A 14621-nucleotide genomic window follows, 5' to 3' on the forward strand; every position below is an offset into this window, starting at 1 on the left:
CCATGGAATCACAGCTCACAGCAACCTCAAACTCTTGGGCTTAAACGATTCTCTTGCCTCAGCCTCCCAAATGGGACTACAGGTGCCCACCACAATGCTCTGCTATTTTTTGGTTGTAGCTGTCATTGTTGTTTGGCAGGCCCAGGCTAGATTCGACTCGCCAGCTCCGGTGTATATAGCTGGCTCCCTGGCTGCTGAGCTATAGGTGCTGAGCCACAAAATTCGTTTTACTACAGGACATTTGCACTAGAATGTTTATTGCAGCTCAATTCACAATTACCAAGATGTGGATGCAACTCCAATGCCCATCAACCCATGAATGGATTAACAAACTGTTATATGTACGCCATGCAGTACTATTCAGCCACAAGAAAAGGTGAAGACTTTACATCTTTTCTATTTTCCTGGATGGAGTTGAAACACGTCCTTCTTAGTAAAGTATCTCAAGAATGGGAAAAACAAGTATCTGATGTAGTCAATACTAATATGAAACCAATATAAAGTGTGAATAACTACATGCTCACAAGAAAGAAAAAAATATAAGTATAATCCATCAATGGAGAGGGGAAGGAGAGGAGACGAGGGAGAGCAGTTGGAGGGATCTCACCTAATGTGCACAATGTGAGGCTGTCCAGCACGTTCTCTGGATAAAGGGCTCAACTACAACTTGAACTTCGCCTCAGAATTGAAAACAATGTAACCTAAACTTTGTACCCTCAAATTAATCTGAAATGAAAAAAAATACGAAGGTAAAATTAAGCTAGAATTAAAACCATGTAAACTTCATATTTAAATAGAATTACACGCACACTTGAAAAGATGTTATAGGTGACTGTAGGTGAATGTTTCTCTTTCTTTGCTACTGTTATAATATCATCTGTATAATAAATCTTTTTTTAATATAGGTAAAAGTTCTCTAACTGTATTTCACTAGAACTACAGAATGGAGGGCCGCTCTTTATATTTCATTTTTCCCTGAAAAACTTTTTATTACTTATTTATACTGATATGTAAAATGCAACTTAAAACAGAAAAAGGTGGTGGGGAGGGGGAAGAAGGGGATTGACTTACCTAAAAGGGGTGACTGATTGGCGAATGGGATTGTGGGCAATTGTTACAGGCTGGTGGGGAGATTTTCATTGATTTGTGGATTGATCCATTCTAGTACCACGTATTATTTGCCCAGTCTGCCCAGGCACTGCTGTGGATCCTAAGATACATAAGGAAAAGCCATAGACAAAAATCCTTGCTGTCATGCTGTTTACCTTCTGTTGGGGGCAGGCAACACACAATATGAATAAACAAACCCAGCAATAATGTTGAAGTGAGACTAAAGCCGGTTGAGAGGGTAGGAGGTCATTTGGGTAGGTGAGCGCAGGTTGAATTTTGGACACAAGTGCCAGGTCAGGCCTCAATGGGAGAAGGACGTTGGTGTAGTGACCTAGGAAGTGGGACAGGCTCTCTGGGAAGAGCAAGGCAAGCTCAGGGCCCCAGGTGCCTGGTGTGTCTGCCAACAGCTGGAGGCCGTGGGGGTGGGGAGGGCGGGCCAGGGGGGAAGGTTGGGGAGATGAGGTCAGGAAGGCAGGGAAGCCAGATCACTGGGGCATCTTACTCAGAGTGAAGAGGGGGGCCCTGGAGGGTTTGGAGCTGAGCAGGGAGGTGACATGATCTGACCTACATTTCGGTGGCATCCCTCTAGCTGCTGGTAGAAGAGCCTTAAGGGACAAGAGCAGATGCTAGGAAACCAGTTAGGTGGCTGTGGCCACAGCTATGGGGGCTTTTCTGGGCCCCCTCCCACAGTCCTCCCCAAGCTTCTGCCTGCCTACTGGTTTTAGTCCCTAGGGCTGAGGTGGACAGGCCAGATGATGGGAGACCAGGGCCTTCACTCTAAGGGTGATGTGGGACCAGCCTTGCGGGGAGAGGGTACAACAGACCCCCACTGAAAAGAGAGAAGAGAGCAGCGCCAAGCGCAGCAGCAACTTGGACACACTTGGGACAATTGGCAGGGCCCCTTGCCAAGCCTGCCAGGGCCCCTGCCCCTGCTGGCCTCGCCATCGGCAGCAAGCACATTCCACAGCTGACATTGGGCTTGTGGTCTGGCCTGGTGCTCTTGCTGGCTTCTTTTGCTCTTAGAGGATTTTATACTCAGAATCTGAGTTCTCTTTAACTTGGGGGCATGAATCACAGCTTTGGGGCCTGGAGAGGGGTGGAGAAACAGGAGGCTCCACACTGCAGGCTGCTCCACTGAGGCATGTCTGTGTGGCAGGCCAGGCCAACATTCCTCACTACTCAAGGCCACCTCCACCTGCCCAAAGGCACTGCAAAGTTGACAGTCCAGCTGATGCAACCTCCCCTCTTCAAATCTCTCATCCTCCCACACCTCTCCTTAGGGTAGTAGCACTACTCCTTGGCCTCCCAGACACATTTCCTTCTCTGGTGACCAGGCCCTGCCAGATTCTATCCCCCACCAGTTCCCTCCCTTTCACCTGACCACCTCACTTCAGCCTCTGTGTCCCCTTGCCTGGGCCACTGCAGCAACCACCTTATTCCACCTGCTCCCCATTGTTTTCCTATCTGCGTACAACCTTCCCACATTCCCCTCGGGGAGGGCCCCCAAGCACAGATTAGAACATGTCACCACCCTCCCTCAAAAACCTTCAATGACTCCCATCTGCAAAATCCAAATGCCTTAGTTGGCATTCAGTTTCCCCTCAACGGCCTCAGCCGTGGTTTCATTCTTGCTGGAACAAGCATGAAACATACTCCAGCATCCTGCTGACCAAACAACAGGCGGTTTGCCCAGATGAACTCTCCACCCACCCCTCTCGCTGCCAGAGCCAGTCCTTCTTACATTTATAAATCATCTCTCTTCTACCTCTCCGATCTCAGAGTCCTTTACCTGACTTTCTTATAAGTCATTACTTCCTCCTTAGCACTGTTGTTGTTTATCTGAAAATCTCCCCTCCCTACTAAAACATAAGCTCCTTGAAAGCCAGGGGTTATCTCTTCTCATCTTTTATCCCCCAGAGCATCTAACTGGGCCTGGCTCCTGCAGCCTCCTATACTGGGTTTCTGAGTTTCTTTGGCAAAGAAATTTAAGATATGTATCCTTGCCCTTAAATTTCTTTTACTTGGACACATAGTTCTTTCATTCATTTCACACATATTAATTGAGCACCTGCTATGCCTGGTCCTGTGTGAGAGCTGGGGATGCAGTGATTGATAAGAGATGTGGTCCCACTCTCAGCAATCCCAGTGCAGTGGGGAGGATTTACATGCAGTTGGCATACTGCTGTGTGGGAAGCACAGGACCCCTGGAGATCACGAGTGAGGCCTCAGCTCTGACTGGGGAATCAGGGAAGGTTTTCAGGAGAAAGCAGTATCCAAGTGGAGACCTGAAGGATAAGTGGGAGGCAGCTAGGAAAAAAGAGGGGGAGGGGCTAGAATCAGGTACAGGCAACAATGTGAGTGAAGGCCAGGGAGAGCTCTGTGTGTTGGAGACACTAAGAGAAGCTCAGTCTCACTGGGGTGCTGTGGGTGCGTGCAGGTGCCCACACTTGTATTTTTGCCAGAGGTGAGTCCTGAGTGCAGGCCAGGGCCAGACATTCAGGGTCTGGTTAATGCTGTGAAAGAGTCTGGACTTAGCCTAAGGGTAGTAGGGAGCCACTGACAGTTTAGGAAGGGAGTGAGATCCAATTTTGTGTTTCATCCTCACTTTAGCTGCTGCTGAGAAAGGTCCAGATGGATGGGTACAGGAGGGACAGTGAAGCCCGAACTTGGGCTGGGTTCTCAGAGAGGCCCTGGGGCCCTCCTCTGCTGCCTCCAGGCTAGCCCCCTCCTTCTCTGTGGTGGAGCATCCCTTTTCCATCTGCCCAGCTGGGCTTTGCTGGTGCCCGATCCTGAGGCAGGGGCTCCTTCCACCTGCATGCCCACGCAGCTTCAGCAGACCCAGCGTCACAGGTTTAGAATGACCCTCATGGGCTCTGTCCAAGCCACACCCTCTATCCTGGGTGCTGGTCCCTCTGTCTGTTGGCAGCTCGGACTGGGGACTGGCATCTCCAGCTAATCTTTCTGTAGCTCCTCTTTGGTTTTCCTGCCTGGGGCCACACAGTGATCAAGTAGCTGATGGCCTTGTAGGGCACATAGTGTCACCAGTGAATGAGTCTCTACCCCTAAATCCTACCTTGCACTCAGCTTCTCAAGCTGTCTCAGACTGTGTCTCCAGCCCCATGTGGCCATGAGTCCTGCAACTTCAGGCTGGAGCAATGGAGAATTGTTTATAATTCAGGCGTCATCAAATTATGGCCCGCCTAGGACATTTATCCAACTCGTCGGGTGTTTTTGCCACTGCTGCCTGTCCTGCTTAGTAGCTGACTCGTGCCGGGGCCCATAGTCTGAGGGACAGTGAATGGGCCCCCTGTTAAAAACGTTTGAGGACTCCTGGTTTATACCTTGGTTTTACCACTGATGTGTTATATGACCCTGATCAAGTCATTTCCCTCCCCTGCTTTTCTCTTGTGCTTGACTAGGGATTGGGGTTTAGACTGCATTGGGCTGTCGATCTTGGCTTCCCATTAGAATTATTGGGGAGCTTTAAAAAATGCCACTGGAGTCCTCACTGTAGAGAGTGATAATGTGTTCTGTTGGGGGGGTATGGGAGAAGGTCTTGTTTTATGTCTTTGTTCTCATGTTCACCCAGGATTGAGGACCACTGAATTTGCTGGTCACTTCTGTCCCTCCCAGCACTGATCATCTCTAATTTCATGCCAAAACAAGTGGGCAGGTGGGAAGGAGGTAGGTAACCCTTATTTAGAAGTGCCAGCTCTATAGCAACTGCCACTACAAATACCTGGGGCTACAGAAAGGCCAGTAACTTTAAGTCTCAGCATCTTGAATTTATCAAGGTGGCCACTCCAGAGTCAATGTCAAATGCTCAGAGGCTGCCCCTAAATGGTTCTCAGAGGAGTCTTGGGAATGTAACTGGAGACAGAAGCATCTTCTGGATTCCATTGCGTCAAAGTGATCTCACAGCCCTAGCTGTCTGCTGTTAGAGCTGCTTTGTGGACACCCCTGCCCTCCATGGACATCAGTGCTTTGCATGAGCACTACAGTCTGTGGGACAGGGGGGTTCCCCCCTCCATGTTCCTTGAGGCAGAGACTGTGCCTTATCTATTCAGAATCTCCTGAACCTGGAGGGTTAGTGAGTACTCAGAGCATGCTGGTGAAATGGACAAGCCACTCAGTTTCTTCATCTATAAATTGGGATCATGGCATCTTCCATGCCAAATGACAGGCTTGTGGGAGAGCCACATGAGCAGACCTGGCTTCATAGGTGCTTGCCCTGTGCAGTGGCTAATACTCTCACAACTAGAAGGGCCTCTCACTCCTTTTAATGCCTTACTGTGGCCATCTTGAAATTTTAAAACACACCTTGATCTTGCACTGGGTCCCACAGATTGTGGATTTGGCTTGAATGTATAGTAAGTGGTGGGAATAAATTCAGAGAAGAGCTCTGTCTACAAATTATTTATGAGACTTAATGATTACTAGCAGTCACTGAATATCAGGGGTAATGAGCTCCAGGGAAAGAGCAATTCTAGAAGGAGAGGGAATAGAGACTGCATTGTGGCCTTTGTCCTGGAGGAGAAAGGGACAAGGGCCTGGGAGTGGGCCAGGCTTAGGAGGAGGGTAGTGGGGATTGAGGATGCCCCAGAGGCCTACAGAGAATAATTTGAATGACCTTGCCCTACCTGTCTGCCACCGAGGTAGAAAATTCACCATTAGAACTTCATATTTTTGGCCGAAGCTTACTTACTCTTTAAGTTCTCCTGATAAGTATAGGAAACTAGGTTCCTAATTTCAACCTTGGTCAGAAGACCTGGTCCTGGGTGCCCATGTAACTTTGGGAAAATCACGAGCAATCACTCACTTTTTAAGAGCTTCCGTTTTCCCCATTCATCTAATGGGTACAACAGCCTCAACAGGACCTTCTGGTTTCACCTGTTCTATCTTTTTTTCTTTTTGAGACAGAGTCTCACTATGTTGCCCTTGGTAGAGTGCCATGACATCACAGCTCCCAGCAACCTCAAACTCTTGGGCTTAAGCAATTCTCTTGCCTCAGCCTCCCAAGTAGCTGGGACTACAGGCGCCCACCACAACACCCAGCTATTTTTTTGTTGCAGTTGTTTAGCTGGCCTGGGCTGGGTTCGAACCTGCCACGCTTGGTGTATGTGGCTCATGCTGTAACCACTGTGCTACATACAGGCGCCGAGCCCACCTGTCCTGTCTTGACTTATAGAAGGAACATGGGACGCACTCTTTGCAGACTGTTTGGAGCTGTATACTTTGCCCATTTCAGGATCTTTCCTGGTCTTCCTGAGGCCCAGTCCTAAGATCTGCAGGAAAGAAATGGGCTGCGAAGATCTGCAGTCAGGATTTCTGGCAGTCTGTGCCAACTGAGTGATGCTGCTGGGGGAAGAAAGCTGTCAGCCCCAGCTGTGAAGGCCGGAACCCCTTCTCTGTGTCATCCTGTTTGGAATCCCAGAGCGCGTTGCTATAGCAACTTGTCTAACTTGCCCCACATGCCACGTGGAGAAACCTCTGCCCACTTTAGAGTGGCATCACCCAAGCCACAGGCTGGGTCCTTCCACGTTCCAGGACAAGGCTACCCATCAGCAACAAAGGCTGGCATGGCATAAGGTGCTTCTGACTGGGGACGGGCAGGAGACTCAGTGGTTGGACCCAGCCAGAGGGGTGTCCCTGCCTCATCTCTTTCCTTTGCTGGCTGACTTGCTGCCTGAAGTCCTACCACTAGCTCTAGTCCCTTGGCTCAAGGCACAGCCCAGTTAAAATTAAAATCCCTTTGGGTAGGACACATGAAGTTGTCCTCACTCATTAGTGCAGTCAGTAGGCAAACAGCCACCCTCACAGGGGCGCGGGATGAGAGAGCAGGATGCATGGATTAAGAGCGGGGGCCTCGGGGTCAGATCCTGACAATATCTCCTCAGATATAACCTGCAGTTCAGAGAGAGTTCTGATTAGGGGCAGAGAGGAGAGGATTGCCAGACCTTAACCCTGAGGATGGGCTGAAGTGGGAGCCCTTGGGCAGTCAGAGTGCCCCAGAGTACTGGGCCTGAGCTGGGGGCTGTGGGGAATGGGAGACAGGTGAGGGAAGTTGTCACATAATGAGGCCCCAGGTGAAGACCACTTCCTATGGAGCCAGCATCTTACTGGAGTCATAACTACCTTTCTGAGTCTGCTGGAGGAAGCTGCCAGCCCTGACCCTGTGCCCCTGTGTGGGTGGCTGTTTGCATACTGACCTCATTACCCCTAAAGACAGCTCCTTGAGCAAGGGCATCTCATTGTCTTTCCATGTCCTCAAGGATGATTCCCCAAAGAGAGTGGGATGCATGGATTAAGAGCAGGGGCCTTGGGGGTCAGATCCTGACCATGTCTCTTACTCTACTGACAGGTTGAGCCATTTACCTTCTCAGATGTAACCTGGTAACTGCAGGAATGTATTCATTTAGTTGTGTCGAGGCCTAATTGAGATGGGAGAAAGTGCTCGACATGGTGGATGGCATAAATAATAAATGATGGGAAGGCTAATGACTGCTCCTGTTAACAGAAGGCTCTCTGGGTGCCAGATGTGGCTGTCAGAACTGACATGAACGAACCACATAGGGATCATTTAACCTCAGTCTCAGCCTGTGAAGTCATTATTCTACCCATTTTATGGGTGAGAAAATGAGGCCTGGGGGGCTCATTCAGACTCACCTAATTAGGAATAATCTGGATCCAGGTGGCCTAGCTCCCAAGCCCATCACACGCTGATTCTTACTGCTGTCTGTAAGTGTCTCGGTGAAATAGGACCTAAGAGATAGCAGGAGGAGGGTTTGGCCACGCTGACTTTTTTTCTCCAGGTGGGATTTCACATATCTTGTGACTCAGGTCTTAAGCACACATAAGAAAACGCTCCAGGGAAGTTTTCAGAGCTCATTTATTTTTGCTTTATAAGATGACCAACTCCAGTCTCCCCCCTCCCCTTCTTCCCTCACTGGTAATAAACTTCTGGGCATTCAACTAAGAATTTGCACAGAGTTCACATGACCACGCTGGGTCTGGGCCCCATGTGGTCCACAGAACTCCACAATGATGGTGTATAGATGTTTGGGGAGCTTATAATAGCTTGAGGAAAATAGTTTCGAATGGCTATGAAACCTTGGTTGTAGCCTATGGTTGGTGGTGGGGGTGTGTGTGAGTGGGTGGGAAAGGGGACTTAAGTGATGAGAAACAGTGCAGATAATATTTTTGACATGTGTTAGAGCATTTTTTTTTGTTTGTTTTTGTAGAGATGGGGGTCTTACTCTCCCTCAGGCTGGTCTCAACCCCCTAAGCTCAGGTGATCCACCTGCCTTGGCCTCCCCGAGTACCTGGATTACAGGCATGAGCCACCATGCCCACCCTGTGTTAGAGCATTTTGAAAGCTTGTTTTGTAGCTTGACCCTCAAAGGGTCAGCCAGAGCCCATCACTGCCTGGGGAGGTTTATAAGAGCCAATCCTAGAACAATGTTAAAATGTAACTTTCAAACTCAAGTTCATAAAAGAAGTCTAGAGGGAGTGTATTGGAGGCTCAGGGGAGAAAACAAGTGCCAGGGCTCTGGATAAATGGAGACTCTACTAGCCCTTCCGCCAAAACACCTGGCCCAAATCTTGATCATAACAGAAACTGAGATTTCTTTTTAATGCTATTGAGGCTGCTGTGAAGTCAGTGTGATCTCGGTGTGGGTATAGTGTGGTGTTAAAGAGAAGAGCCATACTACTCAGCATGGCCCGTATGTGTCCGTGTGGGTAGAGGTCCTATTCAACAGGAAAGCCTTGTGTAAAAGTTACATTTCTGTGTATCCTTAGATCTGTCCTGGATGAATGGTCAGTACCTTGTGCCTGATGATGATGATGTTGGAGAAGAAAGAGCTTTCCTGAGTGCTTATTATATGCTTGGCACTTTCCAAGAACTTTGCGTACATTTGTTCATTTAACCTTTGTGCTAATTCTTTAAATTCTATTATTATCCCTACTTTGTAGGTGAGGAAACTGAGGCACAAGGTCAGGTAGTCAGTTGCAGAGCCCAGACCAATCCCAGGCAGTGAGGCTGCAGAACCTTTCTACACTGTGTGACCTTGCTTTGTGTATTTATGGAGCCCAGCAGATAACAGATGCTGAATAAAGATTGTGCTTTAAAGACTCATCATCCTTACTATGGACATGATCGTAAAGTTCTGGTCAATGAGTCTACTCTCTCTAAATGTCAGACCATAAAAGTGTTTGGATTTGTTTACTTCCTTCGCCCCCAGGCTTTCTTGAAAATTTTGTCTACCCCATCATAATGTTCAGCCTGCAGCAGTTGCGACAGAAAGGTAGAGGCTCTGAACTCGTAATGACACCAAGTGTCACTTTTGGTGACACTTACTCCTCACTCCCTACTTGGCCTTTGACAAGTCACTGGTAGGAAAGCTTCCTGGCAACCCTCATATGGAACTCACATGATGTACGGATGAGATATCAACATTGATTCTGTCCTGGAGTCCGGAGAATGGACCCAATGACCCCTGAGACCTTCCCAATCTTGAGTTCAGACTAGCTTTAAAATATTCACCTCTTTCTTCTTTAACGATTCCCAGGAAATAATACTCCAAAATGTGAACATTCCTAGCTTAAGAACATTCCCAAGCACACTCTGCAAACTCTTTTGGGGCCAAGATCAAATGATGTATCTCCTCCAGGAAGCCTTCTTTGTTTATCTGGTTGAACCTGGACTTGTTTGAACACTCAGCCCTTGATTTCCCTGCACCATTCACTCCCTAGTGTCTCCATGTAGCGTTCCCAGTAGTGCCTAATTCTCAGTTACTAGCAGGGCCCAGACTGCACACATGCTTGGGCCCCACCCCCAGCTCCTTGCAAGCAGATGTCATTCCAGCATTGATTGATATGTTTAATGAATCCCATATTTCAAGAACCCCAACTGACCAGACATAACTCAGGAGTGGTTTTCTCCATATAAACGGAGCTCTGAGTCACAAATCCTGTGTCTTCAGAGGGCCTTTAATATCCCTGTCCTTCGTAGCCCCCAAACCTCCCCAGCAGCAACAACTTCAACAACCATAGATTAAACCCTACTGTGCACCAAGGCCAGAGTCAAGGGCTTTACTTATAGTGCCTCACTTAATGGTCCAGACCACTTTGCAAATTCAGAATTTTTCATTTCTCAATGGAAAGCCTGTTGGAGGGGTCACAAAACTGCAGCTAGGGGACTGTGCAGCCAGAATCGGAAACCAGGTTTGATTGCAAAGCCTTTGCTCTTTGCTTCCTGAGGTCTGGACTGCCTCAGCTCGGGAGGCAGCCACTTCATCTCAGGTTCTGATGGAACCACCCATCTGGAGTCACACAGGAGTGCGTCTCTCTCCTAGCAATTTGAAGACAGTTTCTGGAGATGTCTCCCCTCCAGTCTAAATGCACCTAGAGGTTCAATCATTCCCGATTATCAATTATCATCGAGTGATTGCATAATTCCGAGAGAGTTTTGCCTCGTCTTGCAGCTGGTTTCTAGTTGCAGGCTGGCCTGGGGGCAGTTCTTCCCCTGCCCTTCTCCCCAAACCGCTACGACATAATGCATCAGGGTTTTAAAACCCGAGACTCCACGAGCTGAACTGAACCCAAGCAATTAGGGGCACCGTTCAACTACAAGCTCTGCCAGAAGCTCTGCCACAGACCGACAGGAAGGTGCACTTGTTTCTCACAGTACCCGGAGACTAGGGCGAGCGACTGCGATCTGGGGGCTTTCCACCTGTGCTCCCAGAGGGCACCGCTCCCTCAACCACAGCATCTGACCCCCACTACTCGTCTCACTTCGGGCGCCCACACCAGGCCAATCTGAGGCTCTGGCTCCTGCCAGACACCTCGGCCTCGACGGGAGGGCCCCTGAAAGCTCTGCCTTCCCCAGAAGAGCTCCGCTGACGGCTGCCCACGCGTGGAGGGTCTGGCCGTTAGCTGGGTGTGGGGAGGCCCGGGTCCGGGTACCCAAGTGCGGAGAGCTCAGGGCTGGCCTCCCGCGCCTCAGGCCGGAAGTTCCCGCAGCTACCGGACACCTGGAGCGCATTAGGCTGCCGCCCTCCTCTCGGCGACTGCGGCTGTCCCCGGATTATTGAATAATTGCATAATTTCGAAGCGGTTTGGGGGAGATGCCCTATCTCTATCCCGGGTGTCAGATAACGTTTCCAAGGGTCCAGGACTGGTCTGGCCGGCAAGGACTTGCCACCGCCTAGGGGCCGATCGCCCTGGGGCTTCGCTCGGTCTTTCCCTGGAGGGACTCTGGGCAGCCTTCCCAGCCCTCCGGAGCCGCCGCACCCGGCCCTCCAAACTTCGGGCAGGAGTGCAGCCGGGGCACGCCCGCTCCGCGAGGCCGATGCCCTTCCCCAGCCGGGGCCGTGCGCCCTCCCAGTCCCAGGGATACCCGAGTGCCCCGGCGGCGGCGTGGGAACCCCAACGTGGCTCTCAGAGGTACCCAAGGCGCCCAGCGGGGCTGCCAGCACTCGGCGCTTTTCACTCAAGCCTCTTCAACTCTTCCCAACACTCCAAAGAGTCCGAGCTCTAAGTACCTCCGCGCACCTCCCTCTTTTGCAGAACTTGGTGGAGCTGCTAGACTGCAGCCTGTCCTGGGGGACCTTGGTCCCCCAGACCAGCCAAGGTCTGACCCGGGAGGCGGGAGCATCCGGCTTCTGGCAGCTGGATCTGAGGCCCCGGCGGCCCAGGGAGGGGGTCCGAGAGGCAAAGAGAGGCAAGGACCGCACATACCTGGCCACAGGCTGAGCGCCCAGGCCACCACGAGGCCCCTGGGCAGGTCCATGGCCCGCGGCGCGGCGGCGGGGGTCCGTAGTGGAGCGGAGCGGCGGCGGGGGGGCGGCAAGCCAGAGCCGGAGCCTCCTCCGCGCGGCGCCTTGAGCCTGCACTGCGCGCGGCTCCAGGCGCCCGGCTCCCTGCTCCCTGCTCCCTGACAGCCGCTGCTCATTCAGAGGAAGTGGGAGGGCTCGAGCGGCGGGGAGGGGCGCCGGACACCACTCCGGCGGCTCTGGCTTCGGTCCAGTCTTGGCCCCTCTGTCACCTGGACTTGCTACGCCTTTCATCTGCCCACCCACCTCTGCCTTAGGTGAAAATCCTAGAAAACCGCTCCTGAGAACCTCTCACCTTCCCTCCCACCACCAATACCAGATACAGAGTCTGCTCCGTAAAGTGGGTTTCCCAGGTTCACAAAGCTCAGGGGGTACCCAAGGTGCAGCAGGAACACTTGCTGTGACTCAGGTCGCCTTGGCTCAAGATCTCTTCCTTCAAAGGTCCATCCTGAGACACACCTGTCTCCCCGCACCCCGCTTGAATGTAAAGGCCACAGAGCTGCTTCTGACCTGGAGGTAATTGTAGATCTTCCTCCACTCCTCCACTTCCCCCAACCTCCCAGGTATCTGGGGGAACGCGCACCCAACCCACTCTTTAAGGTAACATGATGCTCTTTGGAATTCAGCCACCTTCCTTCCCAGCCCCTCTAACCACTGACAAATTTAATGTACATTTATTGCAAGAGCTTTAATCAGGTGCTGGACGGCAATCTGTGGGCATGGAGTCTGGCCTTCCCAGACTGAAGAGAGGCAGAGGGTAGGGGGACCACTGAGTAGGGAAATCAGGGCAGAGGACACCTCGGGGACTCAGGAAAGGCTTCCTTCACTCCCTGCCCCCTGACCCTACCAGATCAAGTTCCAAGTATGCGCTTATACCACCCCCCATCTCTGTCTTCATGGTACTTAATAGAGAAACTAGACATTGATTGGTGTGATCATTTGATTAACCTTTATCTCCTCTTCCAGACTGAAAAACACTATTAAGGTAGAAATCTCTGGTTCACAACCGAGTACTCAGCCCCCAGTACCCAGGAGCAAAATAGGAGGGGGACAGGTGGATGAGCGCAGGTGCTGTGTGGGGACAGAGGGTGGAGTTTTCTGTCTGGGAGGTACTGGAAGAGCTTCCCAGAGGAGGTGACCTTCAGGCAGGGTCCCTGAGGCTGAGTTAGGTTTTGAGAAGGCCCACGGTCACCCGTGCATAGTGATGTGCTCTGTGTTTTCCTCCCAACGTTGCTTTCTTTTTGATAGCTGCCCTGGTCTGTACTCCAGTATCTTTGGTTCTCTGACTCAGCCACAGACTGGGGGAGGCTGATTCCATTGCTGATGTGTGTTATATGTGTGTGTGTGTAGGCATGTGGTTCAGGCTAAAACGAGTCAGTTCATTGCCATCCCCAGGCGGTGGTTTAAGAAAGGGCAGTATGCCAAAGGAAAACGTTTTCTGGGAAACAAGCTTCCTTGCTTTTCTAAAGACCTCTAAGAACAAATGAATGAATGAATGAATGAACTCTCTCTCCTCCTCTCTCCTACCCTTGCCTCTCTCCCAGGCTGGGACAAGGAATTCTGTAGGCTCAGAAGTTGACAGTGGTCAAGGAAGGAAAAGAGGGGCGATGGGTCTGGCCTTGGGGTGAGGCAGACACTGGATGACAGAATGAAGGCATCGGTTCCAGGAGGATCTTGCTGGGCCCCTGAAAGAGTCGCCCCTTGAGCTCACTCCCCTCAGGACTTTTCAGTTATGTGACCAGTGGATGAGTCCCCATTATTGCTGGGTGAGTTGTTGAACCCAGAGCACCCTAACAAATAACAGCTCTCTAACAGGCTGCAGCACACTTCCTTGCCTCGCGCACATCAAGCTCTGCCTAGTGGGTCTCAAACGCCAGGTGCATAGGGATTACCTGGAAGCACTTGTGAAGAACACAAATCTCCCAGGAGCAAGGAGCTCTGGTGGGCACCCTAGGGTCTCTGGCATATGGGTGGTCTGCATACAGGAAGTGTCAGCCTGCTTGCTAAGGCAGCTGTGTTGCTGCTGGTCTTGCTGGTAACAATTCTGCCATTCACGAACTCCCCTTGTCCTCCTCAGAGGCCTGGGGGTTCTGAAGATCAGTTTGTGTACTTTTGCATAATGTGGGAGGGTGGGGTGAGGGGTTGCCCTCATTTGTTCTTTCAACCCATACTTGAGTGCCTGCTGTGTCCCCAATGGTCTGCAGCGTGTGCAGAAGAAGCCGGCCCTGGAGAAGTTGCTGATGGAGCCGAGAAGATGAGAGACACAACCACATATTGATTTATTTAACCATACTCTATTATTTATTAATTTACTTAAAATCATTTATTATTTTATCATTGTTAAACATGCTTCAAATGGCACAAGGCCGCAGCGTATGAATGACAAATACATCACCCAGGTTCTAAGGCTGGAGAAGTGTACAGAACTGAATGAAGGATTTTATGGGAGGTGGGCTTTGAGCTGAATGATAATAATAATAACAATCCTTTATGTACACACAGTGTTTTTATTTATCTTTAAATATTTTTATTCACATGCCACAAAAAACCCCTATGAGTCAATAGTTTTTCGTATATTCACGAGATCGTGTAACCATGATCAGTCCTTTCATAATATTTTCTTCACCCCCCAAAGAAACCCTGTAACTGTGAGCAGTCACTCCCCATCCCCTCACC

General features: G+C 50.5%; 1 protein-coding gene across 1 annotated transcript in view; it reads right to left on the minus strand.

Annotated features, from left to right (window-relative positions):
* Positions 1-12002, minus strand: part of ITGA11 (integrin subunit alpha 11) — a 115606-nt gene extending 103604 nt beyond the window's left edge. The window contains exon 1 of the mRNA XM_003784461.2: positions 11851-12002. Coding sequence (XP_003784509.1) covers positions 11851-11902 — 52 coding nt within the window. The 5' untranslated portion in view covers positions 11903-12002. The remainder of the gene's footprint in view (positions 1-11850) is intronic.
* Between the last annotated feature and the right edge of the window lie 2619 nt (positions 12003-14621).

Source organism: Otolemur garnettii, unplaced genomic scaffold (assembly GCF_000181295.1).
Source record: "Otolemur garnettii isolate 467f Iridium unplaced genomic scaffold, OtoGar3 scaffold00011, whole genome shotgun sequence".
NCBI lineage: Eukaryota > Metazoa > Chordata > Mammalia > Primates > Galagidae > Otolemur > Otolemur garnettii.